The 22,272-nt window shown below is 39.1% G+C and overlaps 2 protein-coding genes across 2 annotated transcripts in view; one reads left to right on the forward strand and one right to left on the reverse strand.

Moving 5' to 3' along the window:
• The first annotated feature begins 1,851 nt into the window (after positions 1-1,851).
• pcp4a (Purkinje cell protein 4a) lies at positions 1,852-9,669 on the forward strand. The gene is made up of 3 exons (XM_078265438.1): positions 1,852-1,923; positions 2,799-2,850; positions 9,536-9,669. The coding sequence occupies exons 1-3, from the start codon at positions 1,852-1,854 to the stop codon at positions 9,667-9,669; spliced, it is 258 nt and encodes an 85-aa protein (XP_078121564.1).
• A 9,173-nt stretch (positions 9,670-18,842) lies between these two features.
• LOC144527732 (cell adhesion molecule DSCAM-like) overlaps positions 18,843-22,272 on the reverse strand; it is a 93,430-nt gene continuing 90,000 nt past the window's right edge. The window contains exons 30-31 of the mRNA XM_078265961.1: positions 21,109-21,411; positions 18,843-19,239 (exon numbers count right to left, since the gene is read on the reverse strand). Coding sequence (XP_078122087.1) covers positions 18,860-19,239; positions 21,109-21,411 — 683 coding nt within the window. The 3' untranslated portion in view covers positions 18,843-18,859. The remainder of the gene's footprint in view (positions 19,240-21,108; positions 21,412-22,272) is intronic.

Raw genomic sequence — 22,272 nt, forward strand, 5'->3', positions numbered from 1 at the left:
TAGCCAGTCAGAAGCAGAGTATGAGGGCGTGCCATGCTAGGCTCGATGGTGTTTTAAGCCCCCAACGTCTCCTTCCAGGCAGCGCTGCGACCATTAACTTCAAGGCACCTAACCAGACAAGTACAAAACGATGATGGTTATTTCGTGTGGTTATTGGCGGCAGAAACGTTGCTGGTATCTACACTAGATGATCCTGTGGTCAAACTTATGCGAGATACGCAAGGCCAAAATTCGCTTTGCATTTGGTGTAGTCTCGCAATGCCAGACCTATTGTTGCTAGCCCAATATGTTATGTCAGTACAAACCTCAGTCTTTATAAGCACTGTTTACAAGGTTAACCGTTAGCATCAGAGTTATCAGATTGTGATTCTTTCTGTGGCTTTCAAGGTCTTTAAATAGACTTTTAACGAGGAGGCAGGCAGCACTGTGGCCTTAGAAAAGTTACATAATATTTCAGTAAAACAGAAAGTTGGTAAAGTGTGATGTGTATTTATTCTCAGTGAGATCTTTATTATTATGAAGAAAAACCTTTGAACATGACAGTTTGTCATGAGTTTAGGTTTAGAGGCTGTGCTGTGCTTTATTTCAGGAAACATCATTCAACTGTGATATCCTACAGTGTAACTGATTTGAACTCACACAAAAAAAAGGCAAACATCAGCACAGCTGCTCCCGCTCAACTACTCTTTCCTCTTTTACCGTTCAAAACTCCTATTGAGGTTTTGAGTCCTTTTGTTATGTAAATATGCTGCTGGCAAACAGAGCGACAATACCTGCTCAACTGCTAGAAGTGAGCAAGTGATGGGAATCAAGCAGTGCCAAGCTTGAGCAAAGACCGAGATGGGCCATGGTAAACATCTCATTTGAAATTCACTCACTGCTTCAGAAAATCCTCGTATGAATTTTTATGCAAATGCTCATTTATTCTCGCTGTTCCTTCCATGTTTATCAGGCACATGAAAGCAAAGCATGTGCTGAAATAAGTGAGATAAAACCTCCACTGGAAAGGAACGCTTGAGCAGAAAAGGGAATAGTGCGGGAAAAAAGTGCTAATGTGTGGAGAGTTATCCCATTGCACATTAGGACTGGAGCTGTTATGTAAGCTCTGACTGTATCCAGGCAAAAAGAGAAAAAAGGAGAGTCTGAGAGAGAGGGGGGTGGAGATGATAATGATGATGATCTAAGTGCTGTACAGGGAAGAAAGGAAGAAAAGACGAGCAGCAAAGGATTCACTTCCTTAGTGTTTGTATGATAATATGATCACTTTATAGTTGTCTTCCAGTCACAACTGTTGAGGTTTGAAGTAACAGTGTGGCATGACCGATACAGACTCTGTTAGAGACAAAAATAATCGTACTCTGGATACTTTTATCACAAGCCAGCAAACCACCGACACAAATAGCACAACACCTCCTCTTAGCGTGATCAGGGAGATTTTTTTAGCCCTCTCAAGAAGTCTACAAAAATTTGGAGCTGAATACGGAAGAAGTCTAAATGTTTGAACTTGGATTAGCTCCTCTCATGCAGTATTTGTTGGTGCGTCTACACTACAGCCATGCTCCATCTCTTTATAGTTAATTGTTGGGATAGTTAAAGCTAAAGGCTAAAGCAAGAGAGAGAAAACGAGACAACCAAAGAATAGATGTGAAAAAGAAAATGGAGTCCAAGGACAGCAACGAGAAACACAAAGTTGTGAGCTTCAGCTGGTTTTTGATTTCAGCTTATAGTGTATTTGTCTTCATTTCTCAACAATGTACTGCATCTTTCAACTGCACACCGTGACAATCACTCAAACACTGTTGCCCTGCTCCCTGACGCCTGGACTCTTGCGTCCTGGTGGGTGGAGGTGTGATGTATGGCGCCATCACTGTGTGGCACCGCTCCTGCCCCGCTGAATACCTCAGCATAATCAAGCAGATGAGAGTGAGTGAGCGTGGTGCTGGGAATCCCAGCGGCATTGACTCCCTTTGAATTCTGCGTGTAAACAGAAAAGACAGATGGCCACGCTGCCAAACAACAAGTTCCTCTTCCGCTGGCTCTCGTGATGGCACACGGGGACATAGGAGGAAGGTGTTGGGTTTCTTTTGCCAGTTTTATTTTGCTTTGTTCCCACTTGACTCACATACATAAACACTGCTTTGGCATTTGAAGTTCATTGAAGGCACCGGTTTAATAATTTGGTTTGGGGCAGATGAATTTGCGAAATATAATGTGCTCTAAATCAAATCACACCCACAACACTTACCTGTATGAATTATGCTCTTACGTTGATAACACATGGGTCTTTGTAAAAAAACAGGATGTTAAGTAAATAATTGGAACATGTTCAAATCTAAATGATGCATCTGCAGCAAACCTTCTCGCACACACACGGTAGTGGAAGCTGAGTGCATCTTGTAATGTTGCAGAGCAGCACCAGCCTGTCAGGGGAGAACAGTCAGAAGCTGTTAGAGCCGACAGAGTGAGCGTGCCTTTCCAGCAGAAACCTCCACGTCTCATTCCAGCTCCCCTCATACAGAGCAGAGGCAACATGTTCAGTGTGACTGGCTTTAGTCTGACGATAACTTTAGGATGCTCTCTTTGTCGGCAACATAAGACGTGTTAAACCTTTATCAACAAAGATCTTGGAATATAAATGTTTAACTTGTACTGCAAATAATCAGTTTGTAGAATAAATAGAAATTAACAAAATCTGAAAGGGAGAAAGTTTGTAGTATTCCACTTTTGACACAGGGTGTTCTTTAGTCATCCTTAAAAAAAAAAAAGTATGATTATGTTTTTCTCTGTTTGCTTTGCAGAGACAAGCATCTGGAGCAATGACTGGAAACAGCAAACCATCTGCTGGCCAAGGTATTTCATGTTCAGTCTGAAAAGTACAGCCATGCAGAAATACAGAATGTTACTAATGTGCTCTTGTTTGAATGAAAAGCACAAACTAGAATGGACAGCTCAGTTATATTATATCAATATTAATAAAGGTCAAATCACAACTCTAATTCTACAGTTCCTCTGATTTTAATTTGAATAACATAGTTAATTAAGGAAATAGATTTAAATATAGAACCTAATCAACAAGTAAATGTAAATGTGACCTGGAGTGTTGTCTGACTTTACTTTTATGTATTATTAGTATAATTAAAAAAAAGTGAAAAATGTGTAAAGTTAAAATGCATGCATTTGTTAACAGAAAGAAAGGAGTCTGCCAGGGGCAAATCACAAATCACATTTATTGTATTAATTCACGTGATCTTTAATCAGTCAGCTATGATTGTAGTTTTCATCTGTTTGCAGATGACACAATTATGTATACATCAGTCAGACATGGTTTCATGCCAAAAAGCTTCCTCTTAATGAGAAGAAGTTTGAGTCTAAACCACTTTGACTATCTGTCCCGACATAAACTGGTATGAAGAAGAAAAAAACACTGCTCTATTTCTTTGCTTATAATGTTTACATTTGTAATTATGAATTAATGTTGTGCAAATTATTTTGTAATTGCTCTTTTTTTCTTTTCTTCTTCGTTACTGTGTTTTGTGTGCAGTGTGCACCTCCTAATAGTTGGTAAGATGCAATCAGGACCCTGTTGAAACAGAGATGTTGCATCTCAAGGGGCTTATCCTGCGAACAATACATTTGTTCAGTTTGTTCAATCAGTATACCTATCACACTTATTTTTTCTAAAATGTCTTAACATCCTCAAATGTATTGCATATCATATTAAGATCTGAGAGAATTTGACAGAGAAGTTGATTTCAATATCTCTGTTGTGCTTTTGCATAAGAAACATCATATACTACAGGGGTTATGGCGATAGATAGGTTTCCTCTACCATGGTAACAATTCACAGGACAGAGACCTACTTTGCATACTTATTGTTGGCATAATAATGTAATCCAACTCCCTTAAGCTATAAACCGAAAAATTGGGCTTGCGGTACTTGGTAGGATCCTTTTGAAATTCATAAATGATGTTAAATGCAGAACTGTCATCCTTGAAGTATGCTAGAACAAAAGCCTGTTTCTAATTAATCTCAGAGCAGGGAATCATGTTTTTTCATGACCTCAGCTCAGGTGAGACGCATGTAAATTAGTCTGACATTTCCTCTCTGGCTTGCAGAATTAACAGATGTTAACCGTGCTTTGGAGAAAAAAAAGCTTAATGTTGTATGTCATGAATGTACATTTAGCAGGTTGTGTTGTGTTACCGGTTGTCCAAGTCTGAACCATGCAAGCAGATACTGTGTATCTTTTAAGTGCTTTTTGCAGTCTGCACAAAATTAGGTTTCATGGCGGCATATGATACAATACACTGAGGAATCACTGAATGTAATCTCCTCCACTCCTTGACGTCAACCTTCTCCTAACACAATGGATGCAGCAGGTTAATAGCAGCCCATTCCCCACTAAATGGCTCCACAGACCCATTCTACACATAAAGCAGCTCTATGTACCTGGAGACCACATGTCACCTGGTCTCTCTCTGCGGCTGCTGATAACACTGTTAAGACACCGTGTTGAAATGGATTTCTGTCCCAACTTTTCGGATGATGATGAAGTGTATTGCAGCTCAGGCTCAGTCCGCAGGGGAACATCCGGCAGCGATCGGGAGGGATTTTAGGCAGCTTAATTGAATTTGACAGAGGTGGGAATTTCATTCATTTGACATTTTCACACTTTGAACCTCTTTCCTATGTTTTTGGTTTAGGAAAGTTACTGAACTCCAATTCACTCGAACAAATGTACAGTTTAGGAAAGCTACTTTTCAAGATAATTTGATTTTCTTCTGCAATTCTCAACACATTATCACAATACTAAACATCACAGGCACAATAAAATATAAGAGAGAGGGCAAAAAAAAGGTCATACAAAAATGATTCCCTTGTCAGTAAAGATGTTAAACACATATATACATTTTACACACATGTAAACATACTAAACATACATAGCATACTATTGTGTACAGGCAAATCCACTGAAATTTCAGGACCCCTCCAGTGTAGTACGCCCTTCCTTTTTTGCATCAGCTCACTGGGCCAGCTCAGAGGCACCGATAGATTCATATAGCTGTTGCCATTCATTGCCTTTTAATTTGGAACTGAGCCTTTTACATTTCTCTCTACCATTGTGTTACAGTAGGAGGTTTTTCATAGAACAGTATGCCTTTCATGCTATAAAGAAAGGATAGATCTACGTGAGTCCAAGGTTTCCTCTGAAGATGCAGGCCCAGTAAAATTACAAACATTGTGCTTCAAAATGAAACAGTAACGCTTTAGATTTTTCAACTCACAATTGACTAATATTTGTGTAATTATTTGTGTGCTCCTGCTGTACCATGGTAACCCCGGGTATCTAATGGTAGGGGTAACAAATTTGTGTTTTGAAGGGACCTAGAAATAAATTAAAAAATTTTAAATCTAAAATCTAATAAAAAAAACTAAAAACATTACTAATCTCCTGGCTGTGTGTGGCCAGAGCGTAGTTATATTTGATCAACTCTAAAAGCAAATGATGCATGTAAGTTCCAGGTGTCAATTTACACTTAATACACAAATCATATCTACTAGGATACATTTTGTTCATGAGGGGTTCTGTGTTGCCTATGTAATATCCTGTATTGTATCTTTTTGAATTTATTAAAAAGAGAACGAGAACAGGAGTCCCAGTAACATTTTCTAAGTCTTTCCATTGAAAGATGCTTCTTTTCTTGTTACCTGTTGGGATTGACTGAGAGGGCATCCTGTCTGTATGGAAATAAATAACTTTATTATAATAATAAATATAATAACTTTTTCTATAGACACAGCAGCTCACAGTTTTGAAGGGAATAAATATGTTTCTTTTCCATTGTGTGTTGTAATATATTGGAGTCTAACCTGTGGTTCAGTACAGGGGTAATCTCGCTTTGCCAGACCTTCCTCCACAGCGCTGTGGAGGAGGGTCTGGCTAGTCCACACAGCATTCTGGGATGGGAGAAAAACGTGCTCTGGTTTATTGGCATTTCTTTAAACCAATTACAATCGTCTTGGGTGGCGCTGAGCTCCGGACGGAGCCACGGTGCTGCTGTAAAATAACCTCGGGAAGGAACTTGTTTTGGTGGAACGTGTGTACGTTCAAAAGTTTTTTTAGTCGTGTACCAGAAAACTCAGATTGGACAGATAGTCTAGCTAGCTGTCTGGATTTACACTGATCTGAAAATTAAATTTATACACAATTTGACATTTCTTTTGAGACAATTATGTAGTTGAGATGTGAGTATAGGATTTATCCTGTTGATAACATGTAAATTTCCCATAGTCCTCACAAATCCACCGGAGTTTAATATTCCACTACAAAGAAAGTGGAAGGTGACGGCCATCCGGCCGAAAAGAGTGACATCCAGCAGAATTTCCGGCGGCAACGGAGCAATCCCGGAAGTGGAACATTAGGGATATAGACTAGTACAGGGGTGTCAGACTGGGGCTGGAAATGGGACTGAGTACCTGAGGGCCCTCATGTGAAGAGGGCCCAAAGATATGCTAAAATGAATAGAAAATGCCTTCCCACAGGACCCAGAATTTAGTGCTACGCCCGTGGTTCAGTATCCATAGTCATTGCTTGACTTCACAGGTCACCCTTTTGTGGTTTAGGTGCTCAGTATCCTTTAGACCGGACCTTCATCAATCATTGTCCATATACTCTTAGGTTGCTCTAAGTCTCACAGGAACCAATTTGAACATGACCTTTCCCAAACCTCTTAGGGAAATAATGCCATCATTCATTGTGGCAATGTGATTCATTCATGCAGCAGCAAAACACATTACTGAAACTGTGATGTGCAGACTTATAAAGACCTACGCTCTCTGTGGAGTAAAGCGCATTGAACCTGTGGAGCGGGTGTCATTTTGTGTATGTGTGTGTGTGTGTGTGTGTGTGTGTGTGTGTGTGTGTGTGTGTGTGTGTGTGTGTGTGTGTGTGTGTGTGACAGAGAGGTTTGTGTGGCTTCTGCAATCATGAAATATGAATTTGTTTTCATTGCCATGTGTCATCCAAGGTCAACAAAAGGTTCCATCTAAACGTAAGTGTGCCGTTTGGAAAAATCTTTGTTTATGCTAGAGCACAGCAGGTCAGCACAGTCATGTACGGAGCACTGTACTGCATGACAACTGTGTTGCTCGAATAAACAACTGACTGTGTCACATGTCAAAATTGAAGCTTTTCACTTTTAATCTGCATGTTGGGTGTTTGAGCAGTTAGCACTGACTTGGCTGGCTTCAGTCTTCACTCACTATTTACTTCAGCACTGAGGATGTGGCTTTGCTGTATATGATGTCTTTGTGAGATACCTTTGAATCAGTAGCGTATCTTTTTCTTCTCTTTTCAACAAGGCATGTCTTGTTCTTTTCACACAGGAGGATGGTATACACTACAGTATCAATAATAAAGAGCTTTTTTTGATTCCCCCCCCCCATCATTTAGTGTGTTGTATAGTTGTTTGTGTATGTAATAGATGTATAAAGTACAAAAAACACATTTCACTCCAAATTGAGTTTTCTCTCCCACAGACAGCACTTTTTCTCAACTGCCTGAAAAGCCTCGCCCACATTCCTGTTTGGAAATCCTCAATTAGTGATGTAATTGATTGAGAAAGCCAGCCCAGTTTTTCATATGTGCTGCCCATAGGTGCTGCCTGAGCAAGCACAGCCCACCTAGTGACTTGTTTGAATTTGGTTGACCAATCACAACAGAGTGGGCCAGCTGACCAATCAGAGAAGACTGAGCTTTTCAGGAGGGTGGGCTAAGAGCTCAGATAGAGTGTTTCATTTGGAGGAGCTGCAGCAATTGGCAGTATGAGAAACATAATATGATTTTTGAACATCAAAGCATGCAAACCTATTCTAGTATACCCCAAGAGTACAACTATTGTGCTGAAAAGGAGAATAATAGGGGCTCTTTAAGAAAGAGTTTGACTATTAGTCTGCTGCTATTTATAAATGGAGGATAAGAGGAGTTTGTCTTCTGTCATAAAAGACCATTGTGTTCTCTGTCAGACTGTGGAGAGCAGTTCACCTTGTTTGTCAATGTGTGGGCTTCTGGACTGTCCTTTTTATTGAATGTCAGACATCTCTAAAGACATGTAAAGGTCCCATGGCATGACAATTTCACTTTATGAGGTTTTTTAACATTAATATGAGTTCCCCCAGCCTGCCTATGGTCCCCCAGTGGCTAGAAATGGAGATGGGTGTAAACCGAGCCCTGGGTATCCTGCTCTGCCTTTTGAGAAAATGAAAGCTCAGATGGGCCGATCTGGAATCTTGCTCTTTATGATGTCATAAGGGGAAAGGTTACCTCCCCTTTCTCTGCTTTGCCCGCCCAGAGAATTTGGCCTGCGCATGAGAAAGAGAGAGACATCATGGCTTGCAAACAAGCAAAGTGGCAGTTGGTCAATTGGTCATTGTGGGACTGGCTCTAGTGGCTGTAATTCTGCAACAAGGCTGAAGAGACTTCAGATACAGTATTAGGGGACCACTAAGGTCTATATAAAAGAGACTTCAGATACAGTATTAGGGGACCACTGAGGCCTATATAAAAGAGACTTCAGATACAGTATTAGGGGACCACTGAGGCCTATATAAAAGAGACTTCAGATACAGTATTAGGGGACCACTGAGGCCTATATAAAAGAGACTTCAGATACAGTATTAGGGGACCACTAAGGTCTATATAAAGAGACTTCAGATACAGTATTAGGGGACCACTGAGGCCTATATAAAAGAGACTTCAGATACAGTATTAGGGGACCACTAAGGCCTATATAAAAGAGACTTCAGATACAGTATTAGGGGACCACTAAGGTCTATATAAAGAGACTTCAGATACAGTATTAGGGGACCACTGAGGCCTATATAAAAGAGACTTCAGATACAGTATTAGGGGACCACTAAGGCCTATATAAAAGAGACTTCAGATACAGTATTAGGGGACCACTAAGGCATAAAAGCATCCAAAAAGCAGCATGTCATAGGACCTTTAAGTCTGATATGAATGTGCTCACTCTTTAAAAACTGCAACAGAGAAAAGAAACTGCCAGTGAAACATATTTTCTCTGCATGTTTTATGACTCCATTTATTTGTTCAGTGATGTTTATGTGAAATAATATATTCTTTTCTAGGCTTCCCTTCCCAGAATTTACCCTCTGTTTAGTTAGGCAAAGAGTTTTCTGAGTTTTAGTGTCAAATAATTGTCTAAACTGAACAATATAATTTATCAAAATTAAGGAAGAGTAAAAGAACTTATCCTTGAAGTCTCTTCTCTGATAAAAAAAAAATACTGTTTGAATATGGGTTAAATTAATTTAAAAACAGCCCAAAAGTAATTTACCTACTATATCATTACGCAAATGTGAATGTAGTTGAACTAGCAGCAATTTACTATGAATAGCTAATGCATGGATAGGTAGATGGATGGATGGATGGATGGAGTATGAATATGAGGTTTAGGACTCTCACTCCTGGAGATTTATAAAGCTGCTGACACACATCAATCCCCCCCCCCTCAGATGAGAAGAACAAGAACAACCTTCCTGAGGACTTTGACATCGACATGGAAAACCCGGAGACGGAGAAGGCCGCTGTCGCCATCCAGTCGCAGTTCAGGAAATTCCAGAAAAAGAAGCAGGATGTGAAGTCATAGAGCGGGCGCTGTCAGCTGCCTCGTCACTTGATGTGGGCCTGGTCTTGCATGTCATCAAACTGCACCGTCATGAACTGAAAAGGAAGGGTAGGGGTAGGGGGGTGGGGTGGTCTGGAGCTAAATAGTATCTTTGTGAAAGTCTGTGTGTAATTACTAACTTATAATGATATAGTCAAAAAGAATACATTATCAAATGATGGGTGTACTGTATGTATTTAAATCAGTCCTATCATTTAGCATATTTAGTTTCTGTTTTTTACTTCAATGACACTTGCAGTAAAGCTTTAAGTTGTAATAGTTTTTCTTATGTCACAATCAGTGTTTACATGGGTATAATTACCCATGTAAAGTTAACAGCAAACTAAAAGTCTTCTCATAAATTGTCAAAAACTGATTATCTTTAATTCAGGGGGAATATAAAGCCACATGCATTGCTGTGATTGCTGGGGTCATGATTTCATTGACAGCAAGGCGTCATAATCAAACGATATTGCAGCTCTACTGGAGCTCCGTTAATGGCATTTCCCTATGGCTGGGTAAAATGATCCCACACAGTTGCCAGTGCTTTTACACCGTATGACTGATGCTTTTAAAATCAAATCAATGTCTAATTTGTATTGGGTCTCCCCTCCATCACTACTGTTCACCTGATGACATGAACCTCTCTGAGCTGTCAGCTTTCTAGAGACTGTAGATGTTGTGCTTGTGATTTGATTCCAATCGTGTCTCTTTCCTTGTTCTTGTTCCAACGTGATTTTAACAATCACTGTTCAGTTGGCTCATACTTGTTAACTGTACAAGCACACACAATTATGCATGCAAGCTTACACAGTAACATACACACACACACACACACACACACACACACACACAGAAATAAATAAAAACATTGTAAAGGAGTGCAAGTTGATTTACTACCAAATTGTTCCAGTTGGTGGATGTGATTGAAATGAGTGCTATTGTCCATTACTCTGTACACACTATGTGCAGCATGTGAAGTAGATCATAATAAAATGGATTTATTAACATCTACTATGATCGTTTTTTTTTTAAAGTCAAACAAAAGGTTGCATACGTATTTTGGATTATTTAGCTGAACTGGCCTTGAACTTGCAATGAACTCATTCTTCTGTTTTCTAACATTAAATCAAATAATTAAATGAATGGATGAAACACAGACCTGGTATATATTTTTCAAAAGTGGTGATATCCCATTACGGAAAACTATTCCATGGGGCTTCCAGGCCTATTCCTGTGTCTGAGTCACCTCAACTTGATATTGTAGGTTGAAGATACACGAGGTGGTGAAAACACTGCAGCAGGCCCTGTGATGAAGGTTTGCTGGGCCCCCTGACATATGATCCCCTATTATCGTATCTAACATGAGAACCAGAGAGTGCATATAATGATCACAGAAAAATATTGTAACATTCAGCAGTACATTTCTTTTCACTTAACTAACATTTAACTTAACTTACATCTAAAACAGAGGTTGATAACAAGCTATGTATTAGATATTAGTAATAGGTATTAAAGGGAACACAAACAACTTTACCTTCCAGCAGCTCCAGATTCACTGACTGAAATGGGTCTTTACGCAGATGCAAGGCTGAAAGTACAACACCACAGGTTACTTTAATTAGCCAACTAACAAAAAAAGAAAATGTCTTCCACACTGGTAGTTTATTTGCAATTATTAGGCTAGTATAACATCAGTCTTAACTTGCTGAATCTTCTCAAGGGAAAGCAGTCCTGCAGAAATGTTTCAAATATTCTAACTGCTGAAGACATCTTTTTTGAAATTGCTCTCTTGTGCCTGCCAGATTGCCATGATTATACCAATTCAATGTGAGCAAACTTTTAACCAAAGCCACAAATTGGGTATCGGGATGCCCAAATATCATTTTATTTTCTCACCATGATATTACTGACCTGTTTGATTCCAGAAAGGAGGATGAACAATATCATACAGGATATGATGTCCTTGGTTGCATGCGGCTTCTGTCCCATTACTTCTGGTAAAATGAAAATACTCAATAATGCCATTGGATCTTACAGTAGTGTACTGTTGATGTTCAATGTTGTAGCATTAAAATGTACAGTACTTTTTTAATAAAAATGGTACTTTACTGTTAGAATGTGACTGCATTTTTACAGCAATTTATTACAGTGTGCTGAATATTATCATTCTGACGTTCACATAATCCTTTTTACAACATCCAGTGTATTGTCTACTGGATTTTAAGTCTGTTTTTTTTTTAACAAAGTAGCTTGTGCCTATGATACTTTTAAGTCACCAACTGTCACATCTTAGGTCTCAAAGCATCCAGGAGGACCTTGGGAAGTCATAGTCAAAGAACGACTATCCGACTAATTGTCTTCAGATAGACGTCTAAATTGATCCGTTGCACAAAGGTGTCTTGTTCTTGACTAATTGGTTATGAATTCTGAGTAACTCCAGCAGGAAATGTTTTCCTGCAAGAATGTAACAGTCACAAGAACATTTTAGTGTGAACATTTTGCAAAGAGTGTAAAAAAACATCTCAGAGCAGTACAAAGCTGAGTTGCTGTAGTTTGTCAGCTCTTCTGCTAACTCTCAGGCTCAGGATAGTTTCTCTAGACTGACAATGTCCTCGCTGCTGTACTTCACTGTAGAGATTACTAAATCAGATCTAGAAGAAATCCCAGAAGACCTCCTGTCAATAATTTAACTAGAAACTGCATTTCCTGCAGAAAATGCACATGAATGCTGAAAAGTTTGGTAAAGCTATACTGGATTGCTAACTTAACTGAGTGAGAAGAAGGTGACATAATAAGAATAGTTGGAAAAGTGGAATGGTTTTAATTAGTTTGAATATTATTGAAAAGTTGAATAACACCACTAATGTAAAAAAGATGTGGAATATTTAAAGGTTTTTTGAAAAGCTAACGCTAAATTAATTTTTGGCTTTAAAGGTGTGATAGAATACAAAACCGATTTTACCTTGTCATAGTTGAATAACGACAGTTCAGTGGGTAAATAGGACATACATAGAAGCTCAAAATCCCATTGATACCCCTATCCCCTGCAAATCGTGTCGAAAAAACTCATACTATAGCATTTCTAAAAAAGTCAGAGTATAGCATGTTGGAAAAAGTCATAACAGTATGTCAAAAAAAAGTGATAAAATGTCATAGTATAGTATGTCATAAAAAGTGAGAAAAAGTAATATTATAGCATGTCGAAAGAAGCATAGTGTAGTATGTCGAAAAAAATTATATATAAGTCATAGTATATTATATCGAAAAAACTCATAGCATAGTATGTTGGAAAAATTGTTAGAAAAAGTCATAGTATAGTATGTCGAAAAAAGTCAAAAAAAGTCTTAGTTTAGTATGTTGAAAAAAAGTGATTAAAAAGTCATTGTATAGTATGTAAAAAATAGTCCTAGTATAGTATGTCAAAAAAGTCATAGTATAGTATGTCGAAAAAAGTGATAAAAAAGTGATAGTATAGTATGTTGAAAAAAGTAATGAAAAAGTCATAGTATATGGTGAAAAAAGTTATAAAATTCATAGTATAGTATGTCGAAAAAAAATAATAATAATGTCATAGAATAGTATATCAAAAAACTCATAGTATAGCATGTCAAAAAAACTCATAGTATAACATGTCGAAAAAAGTCATATTGTAGTATGTCAAAAAAGTGATGAAAAATCATAGTATAGCATGTCGAAAAAAGTGATAAAATAGTCATAGTATAGTATGTCGATAAAAGTTATAAAATTCATAGTATGGTATATCGATAAAAATTATGAAAAAGTCATAGTATAGTATGTCGAAAGAAGTCATAGTACACATGTCGAAAATAGTGATAAAAAGTGATGGTATAGTATGTAAAAAAAAGTCATCTTATACTATGTCAAAAAAGTGATGAAAAAGTCATAGTATAGTTTGTTGAAAGAAGTCATAGGATAGGATGTCGAAAATAGTGATACAAAATTCATAGTACAGTATATCAAAAAAGTAAAAAAAATTATAGCATCGAAAAAAATGATAAAAAGTTATAATATAGTATGTTGAGAAAATTAATAAAAAAGTCATAGTATAACATGTCGAAAAAAGTCATATCATATTATGTTAAAAAAGTGATGAAAAATCATAGTATAGTATTTCGAAAGAAGTCATGGTATAGCATGTCGAAAATAGAAATAAAAAGTCATAGTATAGTATGTCGATAAAAGTTATAAAATTCATAGTATGGTATATCGATAAAAATTATGAAAAAGTCATAGTATAGTATGTTGAAAAAAAGTAATAAAAAAGTCATAGTATAGTATGTTGAAAAAACTAATAGTATAGCATGTCCAAAAAAGTCATATTATAGTATGTCAAAAAAGTGATGAAAAAGTCATTGTAAAGCATGTCGAAAGAAGTCATGGTATAGCACGCCTAAAAAGTCATATTATAGCATGTCGAAAAAAGTCATACTATAGAATGTCTTAAAAAAGTGATAAAAAAGCCATGGTATAGCACGCCTAAAAAGTCATATTATAGCATGTCGAAAAAAGTCATACTATAGTAGCCAAGGGTGGACTGGGGATGAAACCAGGGGTCAGAGCACTGCCTACCTGCTGGTGGAGCAGTGCTAACCTCTAAGCCACCGTACAACTAAATAATGTAAGTTGAAAATAGTAATAGCATAGTATGTCAAAAAAAAGCCATTCAAAAGTCATAGTATTGCATGTTGAAAAAAGTTACAAAATTAATTTCATACATACAAAATTTCATGGTAAATTGAAAAAAGTGATGAAAAAGTCATTGTAAAGCATGTCGAAAGAAGTCATGGTATAGCATGCCTAAAAAAGTCATAGTATAGCATGTCTAAAAAAGTCATAGTATAGTATGTCGGAAAAAAAAGTTATAAAATAGTCATAAAATAGTATGTCTGAAAAAGTGATAAAAAAGTCACAGTATACCATGTCAAAAGAAGTTATACTATAGTATGTCGAAAAAAGTGATAAATAAAATCATATTATAACAGAGGCAACCAAAGAAAGTTGAAGACCAAAGAATCAGATAACGCTTGGTTACGTTGTAACCTTGGTTCTCTGAGCGAAGAAACTATCTCTCCAGCTGTAGGCCGTTCTGAGACGGTTCCGATCAAACTATTAGTGAGTCCACGCCAGCACAGGTGCTTTATAGGGCGTGGCCGGGCAAGCCGGTCTGGCTTAAAGAAGTATCCACGTACCTGACCTCAGGGGGATCATCCTCGTACATGTGGAATATGTAATGGTGGAGAGATAGTCTCGATACGATAGAGAACAATACTGTGAATGCTGCTGAATCAGAATTCACACAATGAATGGATTTGAGAGGAGAAAAGATCTCTTTGAATCCAACAAATTAAACACAAACAATGCCAGCTGTCAGCTGCAAACTGTTGCACTAGTTCTGCAGTGGGACATACATCAGTGTTCATTACTTTACATTTTAAGAATCATTTCCCCAGTGACAGCTTCATATTTCTCAGGCTGATCGGAGGGAAGAATTCAGTGTTCCTGAACATAATTTATGACTACAGTTATTAACCGCCAAGTGTGGCGGCAAGTAAATCTCTAACCACACTTAATTTGTTATTGACTTCAGAGGTGGATGGCAGACATAGTTGTCATGCTGAGTAATGCACCCTCCTGCTGAAGCCAGTCTACTGATCTAAGACCATGGAAGCAATCAAACAGGCAAGACATGTGAGGCGCAGGCAGAAGCCTCAGGGTGGCAGGTTGGACAGTCATCAATTAATATACCAGTTTAGGAAGGAAGTTCTTTAGAATGCTCAAAATGATATGACTACACAGTGGCGATTCTAGGGTCTGTTGTGGCAAGTATTCCTAGGGGGCCAATCGAAACCAGAGTTCGTCACCATTATGTTCTAAACTCTACAAATGCTACGGCAAATGCTGCCACTATGTCCTCCAGATCTTAAGACCTTCGCACGTTTCTTTCTATTGCAATGAGACCCAGTCCTGAAAGTCTCTCCTGGGACAGGAGCTAGACAGGCCCGCACACCAGGCTGGAGTCTCTCGTTCCACTAGCTAGGTTAACTCACAAAAAATGTGAAAGAATAAACACCATTAGTCTAACATTAATGCTGGCTAGCGAAAGTTATTTAATTGTCTCCCCCATAGTTAAGGTTAAAAGACAGCATTCGGACAGTTACTGTTACACAACTTAATCTTCACTATCTGCTGTTCTTACCACTGTCTTTTCTTCTCATCCCTCTTTTTTGTTCACTCCAAGAAGGATAACTCCTCTTCATCTTCCTTTGACTTTCAATTGAAAAAAATTCTATCATGCTTCCATGGCAATGACATGGGGCCCCTTTCGGTGTCATTGCAAATTCTCATTTGTTTGTTTAACGGGGAAGGGGGTTGCGTTCACTGTGGTTGCCACATTTTGAGACATTACTGTGGAGTAGAGTTTGTCAGCCATTGGGGGCCCCCTAACGGCCTGGGGCCCCAAGCGGTTGCCTGGCTTGCCTGTTGACAAGCTGCGGCTCTGTGACTGCACATTATACACCTATGGTGAGCTTTAGAATTCATCCTGATAAACTATTGGTGTCATTTCTAGAAGTGGTGACATTGACATGTACACATACTTTATGACAGGAGACATTTACCCTCAGAGACCGATGGATTTATCAAACTATAATGTTCAGCACATTTTATAATTACATAACTCTGAGGTTGCCATAAACATCGGTAAGTGTTTGAAGGGGTCACAGTTTGTGGATATGTAATGTCAGACTAGCTAGATTTTATAGACCAGCAGGTGGAGCTGAGACATGTCATAGCTGTGTCTTTTTAATTTGTTATTCATACATTATTTTGTCACTTTTCCAGTGTGAACACAGACTAAAAACCGTTTAGAAGTAATGTGGATTTGGGGCACAGCTCCATATTTCATAACATGTCCCTAGCTGTGTCACATTCGGTTTTCTGACTCTTTATTGGTAGATTTCTCAGCTTGTGTTGTCCAAACTTGCTCAGTTACTCATTTATTTCCCTGATCTGCTTCTCCTGGGTTAAGCCGGTTGGAGCTTATCCCAAAATGCACCGGGAAAAAAATTATTTGTAAGGGGGGGGGTCCCCACCACCAAACAACAAAATGTCCCAGAAATGCATACTGCATCACCCTGTTGTGTTTCTAAAATGTGTTTTCTTTGAATTTGTTAACTTTAAAAAACCATGATTCATTTCAATTGAAGATTTTGGATGAAAGTGAATAGAAGAGCATGGATTAGTGAGCAACATAACACTGCCACCTTCAGGCATGGAAGCTACAGACTCACAGAAGATGATCTGACTGGCCAATATGAAACATTTCTCTTTGCTGAGACGCTGCTGACTACCTTTAGGATGTCTCGCTGCTGTCACAATGAAAATAAGGCGAGGATCCGAGGTCTCCACGAGCCAAACAGCCAGAGAGCAGAGCCCCAGCCTGGCTGTCCGTCCGTCTGCTTCATCTCCACATCACCATCAGTCACTCATGTCAAACCCGTGGAGAACACTTTGGGGAACAGCCTTTTTATTAATCAAATTTGAACGTTGTGTTAGTTTCTCTTTATTCCAGTGCCACCGTGGTGAACACTCATGTTAAAAATAAAAAGTGACATTTTTTTTTCTTTTCTTCCCGTTAAAATGTATAATCATAATGAAGACAGTTAATCATAGGAACTAATCATAGAAACCGACATAATGACCTCACAGCATTTTGGATCAAACTCCTCTCCCTTCAGGCTAACTCAAAGAAACAGAAAGAACAGAAATGAGCCAGGGTAGACAGGAACAAAAAAAACAGATTCTTACGTATATCCACATTTTTTTTTTTTTTTTTAGATATTTCCCATAGACATTATAGGTTTGGTTTGAAGGGGGGGATTCTGCTGGATTGTCTCACGTTTTGTTTTCCCTGTAGAGGAGCATCACTGCAATGCAGCAACAGTAAATCTACTGAGGAGAGTGAGAGCCCTGAAGACTCTACCTAGTGCACTGAGAGTAAGGGGATCTATCTGGACACACTTGAATCGGGGTGTTGTGAAGTGCAAACCATTAGTTCTCTTAACCCTCCCTATTCTAGCTAACATCATTTACCACCCTGGCAAACAAGCAGTGGTAAACTACACCTGAATACATAGCTGGATTGTGTCCGGCCCTGTAAGTATACTCACAACATAGTTATTTTTCATCATTACAGTACAGTATAGAGCAATAGTTTTCATATACTTTTCATATCTTTTTTCATATTGCACCATCAGAGAATGGGACACAGAGAAAGATCAACAGAGACTCCATTTCCTAATTAAAACGAGATATGTGCAAACATGACTAAGGACTTTATTAACCAAATCAATTCTTCCCTGTAATATCCACAAATAAAAGTGATTTCTCTTTTTATATATATATTTATAGTAATAAGAATAATAAATCTTCACATTGGATCATTTCATAGTGTGACAAAATGCTCGACTGGGCTGTCCAGCCGCGATCGTAATCCTCATTGTCTTTTTAATTGGTCAGTCCCCATGCATCCATAGGAAATAGATTTTTTTTGTTTTTCTTCAAAAAAAGTAACAATTTGAGAGCAGCTGAAAAGTTTGGACTGGTGTCAATTGCTTTCATTCCAAGATTTCTCCCGAGTTTCATTCAGTGTTTCAGAAGGATATTCCATAGGAAAAAAATGACTCCAAATAGTCATCTTCCACTCCAGAAAAAAAAAAAAGATGTCCGGGTTCTTATGAAAACATTGCAGTAATGGTGAGAATAGATCATTTGGTATTTGATAATTAATGATCATTAATAGCAGACAACTAACAATTAATAATCACTGATTAATTATAAAGAGTTAACAATAATCAAGAATAAATAATGCTCCCTCGTTACTCAATTAGTTTGGCAAAAACTCCGGCTGGAGCCGTTTCCGATGAGTGAATCTTTTTCTCAAGTGAAACAAAATGAAAAGAAAAGAAATACAAAGAAGAGATAAAAGAAAGCTCTAAAATAAATTAAAGGAGATTAGTAAAAGTGACCCCGCCCTTGGAGAGGTGGGGGCTGTATATACAGAACTACGTGGTGAAAGTCAGTTTACTGCACTTGAGTGGTAAGTCCAGTGTTAGAGTGAGTTCTAGTCCCGCCCCAGGTGCCCCTGCTGTTATACCAGCGTGTAGGACTTTGCGTAGGGGTTGCTGCTCTGTTTGAGGTGTCCTCGCGAGTCCAGCAGGGACTCCTGGGAGGTGCTGAGCTTGGCGGCCTGGGCCAGCTCCGAGCCCTCTCTGTGGGGGAGTGTGGCCGCGGAGCCAGGCTGCCACTGGGCCACTGGGTCCCTGCTGGCCTGAGGGGCCTCTGTGGGCGTTGGGGGCGCCATGCGAGAGGGCCGCTTCAGCGAGCGACTCTTCTGGGGCTCCAGACAGGCCTGACCCATGGCCGCTCTCTCCCCACTAGCTGTCCCCCTGGATGAGCCCGAGCAGGACATGCCTCGGTTTAACAGGAAGTCCATGCGCAGGTATGGAGGAAGGTGAACCAACTCGCCTCCTGCAGGACAACACACACGGATCACAGTTAGGTTCAGGAGAAAACACATGCGCACATTCCTGCCCAACATCACCTCAACTCTCCCATATATTTTATTTATTAACTTCAATCTTAACCCTTGTGTGGTGTTCGGGTCTGTGGGACCTGTTTTCAGTGTTTGCTAAAAGAAAAATGATGCTATTCAAACTCATTGGCATGGGCTCATTTTCTGGGAAGAACATAAAAAATAACTTATTTTCAATGACAGCACACGGTACGCCCCCCCTACACATAACTATTACATATGAGGTGTTCGGGTCTACTGGACCAGAGTGTATTTAATTGTAGGTGCTATGAAACTATGTTGACTTTCGGCACCTGCTATTCCCACACAAAGTTGATTGTTACATTTCCAGTTACATTTCAAGCACGTTCACCTGTTCTGATCTTGTTTCTATTTTTTTTTAACCTTTTTTATAATTGAATTTACTTGTTTTCTCACAAAAAATTATCATATGATCATAAATGTCATCTCACAGGGGTAAATGGCAAATATTGGTACATTGAGCTAAAGTAAACATCTGTTAAGTATTTTTACATACATTGTTATGGCTGTATTGATTTAAAAGCCTAATAATGTGGTGGGTCCACCAGACCCGGGAACATTGACAGTGTAACAAAAATATGAACACCTTACAAGGGTTAAATGTATGGGCCGAAGTTTTTCCAGAAAATTTGTGATATGACAAAAGTTTGTATTTAATCCGACCCTAGGGGTTCTATCAAGATCGCCTAATCAATCATCATGATAAGTGGATGTCTGTGGCTTTTGCTGTTGCCAAAAAGCTGATTTTTTTTTTGTAAATGGAGAGACAGCAGTGACACATTCAAGACTGGACAGATGCACTGTTGAAAATAGGTAAACTTGAAAATCGTCATGAATATAGGCTCTCTAGATGATCTACTGTATCATTTAAAGTGCTCATATTATGCTCATTGTCAGGTTAATAATTTTTCACTTTGTAAACCTATAACGTGCACAAAAAAGATATATAACACAATAAAGGAAAGGGGAAAAGCCAAAAAGCATAATGTAGTAGCAACATGTAGTCAGTTCTTTCCATAAGTTACATCATTTTCATTTTTTTCAATCTTAAATGTAACATTGTCAAATAGCATCAAACAGCAGTTAAATCAAGTCGCTGAAACAGGCTAACATTCCACTTGGAGCTGACTCAATGGCTGTGTCCGTAATGAGTCCCTAGTCACGTGTTAGGGTGCTATTATGTGTGCAGCCATATTTTCTATAGTGTCCGAATTGCAATTCAAATGTGTGCAATACATTTCCTACATATTATACTCTGAAGAATATGCTGGATCTGCTTCACTGACAGTCAATGCTGTACCAAAAATGATTTGTTAGCATCTCTATGAAGTATGGCTCATTTAGGTGTCAAAGCTCAATAATACATGTCGGTAAAAGAAACAAAATATACTTTCTCATTCTGTTTCATCACAGCAGCCGGTTTCCTCCCTTAGATTTGCAAGATTTGAAGTGACTACTCATGAATCTTTAGTCAGTGGTGTGAAATATGAATCATTTAATATTTCTGGATGTCCTATCGTATTTAACTTGGACTGAATTGTTGATGTAATGCTTCCCCAGCTTCTCTCTTAAAGACTGTAAGCCTATTTTAATTGATAAAATCATCAACTTGAATGCATGTTGCGGCACTCCAACTGGGTTCACTGTCGGCATTAGAGTCACAGTTAATGGTTGTTAAACAGGAAGTTTAGGCATTAGTGTAATCAGCACCATAATGAGGCCATTTGTAATAAAAGATTAGCGTGCGGTCGGGGGTTCAGGCCCAGACCGTTCTGTGGCCTCACCCGGTCTGTGGGCCTTGGGCACGGCCATGTTCATGACCCGGCTGACGTCCTGAGGCTTGGGCGGGGAAGCAGTGAAGCGGCAGATGCCTGACTCGGACGGTGTGCTGGAGGTCAGGCTGTCGGTGTAGTCGTTGGTGCCGGCCGTCATCTGCTCAGAGGAAGTGTCAGAGATGAAGCACTCCGTGATGGTGAATTTGGCGTGGCGCAGCTGCTCCTCCATCTTGGCGTGCTCGTAGGCTCTGGCGAGCTCCTCGTAGGTGGAGGACGCGCTCTCCGTTGACACCATGCTGCTCCGTGCTCGGTCTGGACATGGGCCGGGGTTAGTGGAGGGATTAGTGTCAGGAGTTAATGTGTAACTTTAGCTGTGTTCAAAACTGTTCCCCTATCACGGAAATAGTTCCCTATATAGTGTGTTCGACATTTTGTAGTGGTGTTCAAATTCTCAGCGGATAATTTCATTCACTATATAGTCCACTATAAAATACCCACAATGCATGACAAATTTGATTGTACATACGATGTACCCATAGACAGTAAAAGAAATGGACCAACAGATCCTGTTGCTCTGGACGGAGACCAGTGAAGGATGCACTTTTCCGGTGATGGCTGAGCATTACTGCACAGCTGCATACTGAGCTTGCCGACGTAGATGTGACGTGAGCAACCTGTCTGAAAGTTGTAAGTCTTCTGGTAGCTGTGCCAAGAGAAATCTCAATCATTCCCAATCTTGCAGAGACGGAGAGCGTAGGTATATGTAAGGAGATAACATGGGCACAGGCTAATTACTGCTAACTAAAATGCTAGTTAACATTAGTAATTAAACGTAAACAGCTAATGTAAGTCAAAACTGCCTGCAAGCTTCTCCTGTACTGTACAGTAATTCCTCTACTATGAGACAGCAAGTCGCGTGGTTATGACCCAATCGTTAGCCTATTTTTACAAAAACGTCTGCTACGGAGCCATAACGTGAGGTACAAGGTAATGGAGCCTTTTATACATTGTTGTGTTACTTTAGAAATAAACAACGGACAAATAGAGTCTTTACACGCTTCAGATGTAAAGTTATTCGCTGTCAAAGTGACGCCAAAATAAATGGCAGTCAATGGGATGCTAACGTGGGGTGATGGCTTGTTAGCTACAAAAGGGCTCCATAGGAGCTACGCT

The sequence above is a fragment of the Sander vitreus genome, chromosome 13 (genome assembly GCF_031162955.1).
Source record: "Sander vitreus isolate 19-12246 chromosome 13, sanVit1, whole genome shotgun sequence".
Lineage (NCBI taxonomy): Eukaryota > Metazoa > Chordata > Actinopteri > Perciformes > Percidae > Sander > Sander vitreus.